This window comes from Euprymna scolopes, chromosome 46, assembly GCF_053919585.1.
Source record: "Euprymna scolopes isolate OS-2025 chromosome 46, ASM5391958v1, whole genome shotgun sequence".
Classification (NCBI taxonomy): domain Eukaryota; kingdom Metazoa; phylum Mollusca; class Cephalopoda; order Sepiida; family Sepiolidae; genus Euprymna; species Euprymna scolopes.
Window position 1 is genome coordinate 128,262,946 of NC_136527.1, and position 6,063 is coordinate 128,269,008.

Consider the following 6,063-nt stretch of genomic DNA (forward strand, 5'->3'; position numbering starts at 1 on the left):
GGGTTGGAAACGTAACAATTTGTGATAGGGAGTGAGATATAGCGAAGCTATGGGTTGTGCTGCCCGCTGCATCTGTGTGAGTAGAGAATCCAAGCCAGTTTTTGTGGTGGACATTAAAGTCACCAAACACATGTATTTGTGCGCTAGTGTCGAGGGACAGTGCCGTGTCTATGCTGTCAGATACTTTGTTTATTATGGAGCAGTCCTGAGTCGAGGGAGAGCGGTAGAGAAAATAATAGTAGCTAATACTGTGTTGCACGTTTAGTCTAAAGCACATAAAGGCTTGATCATCTGTTTCTAGGTTTGTTTCTCTAGTCAAGGGAAGGGTATTACGAATGTAAACTCCAAGTCCGTGCATATGTCTGTCAGAGTCCTTACGGCAGAGTGGGAGATATCCAGGCATGTTAAAGTGGTTAGAGGGAATGGAGGAGTGTAGGTTAGTCTCACTTAGTGCTAAGATATCCGGGGTATTTGTTAAGAGAAATGCTTCAACATCAGCTAAGTTAGTTCTAAGCCCACGGATATTTGTGAATGAGAGCCTCAAGGGAGGAGGCAAGTTGAATTTGTTTGTCCCTAATCCTGGTTTAAGCTTATTTTTAGATTGTACTGTCGTCATATTTTTTTTTAAGAGTTTCGGTAAGGGGGAGCTAAGCAAGAGGTTATGCGGAGCTTCAGACATGCATCACAAGTAGACCATCAGCTGACCTTTCTCCAATTAGGATTGTGGCCTCAGGAAAGCCCACCGGGGATGAGTGCAGGGTCCCTTTCCATGCGCGTCATGGCACTGCAAACAACCCGATATTATTCAACTGTTGATGGAGCAGCCGCTCTAAGCGCTACCAAAGAGTTAGGGCTCCTGTACTACCAGTCGGGAACAGCAGCCAGGAACTGTCAATCCGGTACCCTCAACCCTTTAGGAGAAGGTCAACCCAATCTAACTGCTCAGGCATATCTTATACTCAAGCACTCCCAAATGTTCAGTTTTAGGGGTGGGGCATGCTGGGAATGGGGAAGAACGGCGTTCATTGCCCTAGCCAGGAAACAAGATCTACCGCTGGGTGTTTCTGTCGAATCACTGAGATAGTGTCTCTGCGTTGACTAATAGGCAAAGAAGGAGTATGGAAGCCGGGCGATAGACAGAGCCTATCTACTCCTTAAGCAATTTAGGTTTGCAAACCGGTGAATTTGTTTGAGTCACCAGCTCTAGGAAGGTTGTCATCCAAGACTGAAGAGGCCTCTCTCCCCTTTGGTTTAGTTTCAGAGTTTTCCTTCTCCTAGACGGATGATCTGGGAAGATCTACTGGGTCCGTCAGCCCTGAGAGGGTTTTCTCCGCGCCTAGGTTCTAATCCAGGTATTTCTGCGACCCCGCGTTGTTAGTGTTACTGGGTTAGTTTGTTGGGGATTATATCTACTGATTAGTTACACTCCTCAAAGTGATTTAGGGACATGCTATTTACTTGTTAATGGATAAAGGGGGTGGGTGAAGTTCATGCAGTGTAAGCGTCTATGTTTGTAAGAGGGCTTGTTAGGGAGGAGATAATGTGATTTTAGTCGTACCCTTTTTTTTTTATTTTATTAATGTTAGCTTAGGTCTAGTATAGTGTTACAGTATGAGTAGGTATTAAGAATTGAGCTACGAGTTGTGCCCGAGCTATTTTAGATGATAGGAGGGTTAAGATGTAAGTGCAATATAGCATGGATAAGACAGCAAGTATTGAGTCATGCGTAATTAGGTGAATAGATATATATGGGCAGGTTTTCAGTAGGTGCGAATAGAGTTGGAGTTGTAGGTATTTTTTAGTAAGAGTCATGGGGCGTTTTGCATAACAAGGAGTGTCGTTTCAATATCGTAATTAATCGTTGCAAAACTCGAGACAGTTGTGTAGTGCATATCGCTTTGTTTCTGGGTACTTTGGCTGTTAAGTACCTGCCTTTGTGTGCATAGGCTGTTAAGTCCCTTACTGGATAGGAATGAGCTGTAATGCATGCCTTAGAGGTAGAAATGTATAGATGTTTAGTGATGGTTATTAAAACAGTTTGCATGTGAGGGATTAGGGGCTGGAAGTTAGCGATTCAACTACAGATGCGGAGCAACGGAGCAATGTGGGAGTTTAGTGGCGGATAGGTGGGAAGGAGTAGATTGTTAGCGTTCAAGAGCAGAGGGGTTTTTTATTTACAGATGGATTTCCATTAGGATTTTTGAGTTACAGGTAAGGTTTAGTCTGAAGAAGGGAGGAAATTTTTTTTTTTTTTTTTTTTTTTATGCATGCAGGTAAGACAAACGCAATCGTCTTGGAGGTAAAATGTATAGGATTTCGTAGCTAGCTATTGGGTTTTTCCCTCCCAGTTATAGGGACAGCTAATTCGTTGGGATTTGGGATTGTAGTCATTAAGGTCAGGCGCAGAGTGTTGCATCTATTCAGAAAATTAGCCCTAGTATCACAGCTGGGATTATGTGTATTGCAGTTAAAAATATAGTGCCAGTCAAATTATGAGCCACGTGCAGTGGTTTGGTATGGTATGGGTATCATGGAGGACACTTACATACAAGCAAGCGTACGGTGATTGCATATATTAAGTATACTACTTAAATAAAGTTCTTCTGCCTTCTATAGTAGAAAGAAAGTTGGTCCTAGCTCTGTTCTATATTCTTGCATAGGCTATTCGTTTTCGAGTAGAGTTCTGACCTTAAAAACGGCTCGCGTCGGACTAAGTGTTAGAGACCATTTTTACGCATATGTAATTAAAATGCATTAAATAAATACATTTAAAGAGAAGGTATACACAGTTGGTAAAAGCAAAACGAGAAATAAACAAACAAAGTGAATAAATAAATAAAAAATAAAGTAATAAGAAACGACTCGCATGGAAGCAAAGAGTTAAAGACAATATATGCGCATATAGTTAAAATACATTAGTCAAAATTTTAGAAAAAAAAAAAAAAAAAAAAAAAAGCAGTTGCCATTTTGGTAATATTAGGATTTGTTAAATTAAACTTAGCTTATTCTAATAGTTCTATTCTAATAGTTTCTTCTCTCGAACAGCTAGACTTTGGAATTCCCTTCCTGCTGCCTGCTTCCCTGGCTGTATTAAAACGCAGAACTTTAAATGTAACATAAACAAATATCTTGTTAATCTTTCCTAGACATGGCCCCAAATAGTAGCCCCTTACGTCCAAGTGGTGATATGCTTTGTAAGGTGTAAACCTGTGTTTAATAAAAATAACAAAGATTAAATAAAAAAATGTTTTCTTTCCTCAAACCACTAGACTTGGAATTCCCTTCCTGCTGCCTGCTTCCCTGGCTGTACTGACATGCAGAAGTTTAAATGATTTAAACAGATTTGATGTGCGTGTTCCATTTTAGATCAGGAGTAATGGTCAAGCCAAGAAAATTATTGAAGGAAACAAGCTTAGTCTTGGCTGCATTGAATGTGACCATCTATTCCATTACAGATTGGAGGTCATCCTCTCGTGTTTCTGCTATTTCCTTGTGTTCATTTGTTTTCCCCTCGTGCCTGTCACCATACCCATCTCAGAGACAATTTTATCATCGCAAGGAACTGAAGATGCGAAAGACTTGTGTGAAGTCTCAGCATTGCTTCCAGTTGGCCTGGACATCTTATCATTTAACTCAAGCATTAAGGAGACGTGCAATAATTAATATTTTAAATATTTTGTGTTTCTTTATATACTGCCTGTGTATATCCAATATAAATGACTAATTGAACTAATTTTCATATTTGTTTTGCAAAAGGACATTTCATTAATTAACCATAATTAATATTCTCACTATTTCGCTTTCTTTATATACTGCCTGCGTATGTCGAATATTAGTCACGAATTGAACTAATTTTCATATTTGTTTTTGCAAAAGGACATTTCATTAATTAACTATAATTAATATTCTCAGTATTTGGTTTTCTTTAAGGAGAAGCTTTGAAACTGGAGAGGAGACAGGCGCCGCTTTCGCAGTCTATTACAAAGGTGACTTGGTCGTTGACCTATGGGGAGGTTATGCGAATATTCAAGGAGAACTTCCCTGGCAAGAGAACAGCATGGCGCTCGTTTTCTCCGTCTCCAAAGGAATTACAGCATTACTCGTTGCAAAGTTTGTCGAATTGTAAGTATCTGGATTTATTATTTTTTTTTTAGTTTATTGTTTCCCCTATCCCTTCTCTGGTAATGGTAAAATGTTTTTTAAGCATATATATATATACATATATATATATATATATATATATATATATATATATATATATATATATATATATAAACATATATATATATATATATGTTTATATATATATATGTATGTTTATATAAATATATATATATGTGTGTGTGTGTTTATATATATACATGTTTATGTATACATGTTTATATATATATATATATAAACATGTATATATATATAAACACACACACACATATATATATATATATATATATATATATATATATATATATATATATATATATATATATTTATACCAACATATATATGTGCATATATATGTTCATATATATATATATATATGAAACGCAGAATATTCAGTGTAGCTTAATCGCCATATATATTTTATAAATTACTAACTAGCTCTACCTACGTATTGAGCACTTTTGAAGTAAATACTTAAAGTTTACGTATAAATCTATACTTTCGTATATTAAATTTGTGTGAGTAAATGAAGTAGTTATATATATATAAACATATATATATATGAACATATATATATGTTTATATATATATATATATATATATATATATATAAACATATATATGTATGTTTATATATATATATATATATATATATATATATATGCTTATATATACACATATATATGTTGGTATAAATATATATATATGTTTGTGTGTTTATATATATACATGTTTATGTATACATGTTTATATATATATATATAAACATGTATATATATAAACACACACACATATATATATGTATGTGTATATATATGTTCATATATATACATATATATATAAACATATATATATATATATGAACATATATATATATATATTAAGTAATGTGATTGATAATTTAAAATTTAAAAATCAAATTATAATTAAATTAAAAATCCGTTTCATAAGAAGGAACAACAACAAAATCAATTATCTGTACGATCGTTTCGGAAAACAATGCTTTTTATTGTGGTAGACATCAAGTTACGGACAATAATTATTACATATAGTTTTTTTAATAAGCAAGGTCTCCTCGTCAGCAAATTTTTAAGGGTTTTTATTAAATTTAAAAGACACCATAAATAAACCTAGCATTAAAAGTAAGGCAGATGTATCTGAAAAAAATTGAAATAAAAGGTCTGGATTTAAAATTGATAAGAAAATTAATATGGGTTAGAGATAGAAAAGAAATAGAGTAAAATATAGATTTGTATTTAAATTATAAGTTTGCTTTAAGTACAACATTACAAATATATACATTCATATATATGAAAAATAGATACATATATACATATACAGGTATATACATAAAAATATAGGTACAAAAATTTACTTTTTTATTTTTCGCCTTTTGAAATCAGGAACTATGGTTAAAATACTCATATATATGTTTGCTATAGCTTTTCACCTTATTGAATGATGAATTTTAAAAAGTGGGGGACGCCCGTGCAATAAATTATTTCCGTTAGCGTAATTTTGATTTAAAGACGCCACGGTTTATATTTCGAATGTTGTTTGTGTAATTACATAATGTAGAAATAGATTTTGAAAATTTATTTATTTTTTTTAAGTGTTGGAGTGATATATTTTTTATTTTTCTTAAATTTAATATTTTTAATCAGGTTGATCAAGTCATTTTCAAATTTTTCAGTGTCTTTGTTTTTTTTAGGGTTTTTGTATGTTTTTAGTCTGTAGTATTTGGCTGCTTTTCTCTGTTCGTTGTCTTGTCTGAGTTTGGTTTCTTTCATTTCTCCAGGTTGGTGATACATTTTGGGGATTATCAAAATGGTAGGCTTTCCATCTCAAGTTCCTTATAAATATATTTATACTTGTAATTAAGCTGGTTATAAAGGTGTCTTT

General features: G+C 33.7%; 2 protein-coding genes across 4 annotated transcripts in view; one reads left to right on the forward strand and one right to left on the reverse strand.

Annotated features, from left to right (window-relative positions):
• LOC145271258 (beta-lactamase domain-containing protein 2-like) overlaps positions 1-6,063 on the reverse strand; it is a 376,845-nt gene that overhangs the window by 87,672 nt on the left and 283,110 nt on the right. The gene's annotated exons all lie outside the window — the stretch shown is intronic.
• The window catches only part of LOC145271259 (beta-lactamase domain-containing protein 2-like), a 158,579-nt gene that overhangs the window by 6,660 nt on the left and 145,856 nt on the right, over positions 1-6,063 (forward strand). Inside the window, exon 2 of the mRNA XM_080126820.1 lies at positions 3,931-4,122. Coding sequence (XP_079982946.1) covers positions 3,931-4,122 — 192 coding nt within the window. The remainder of the gene's footprint in view (positions 1-3,930; positions 4,123-6,063) is intronic.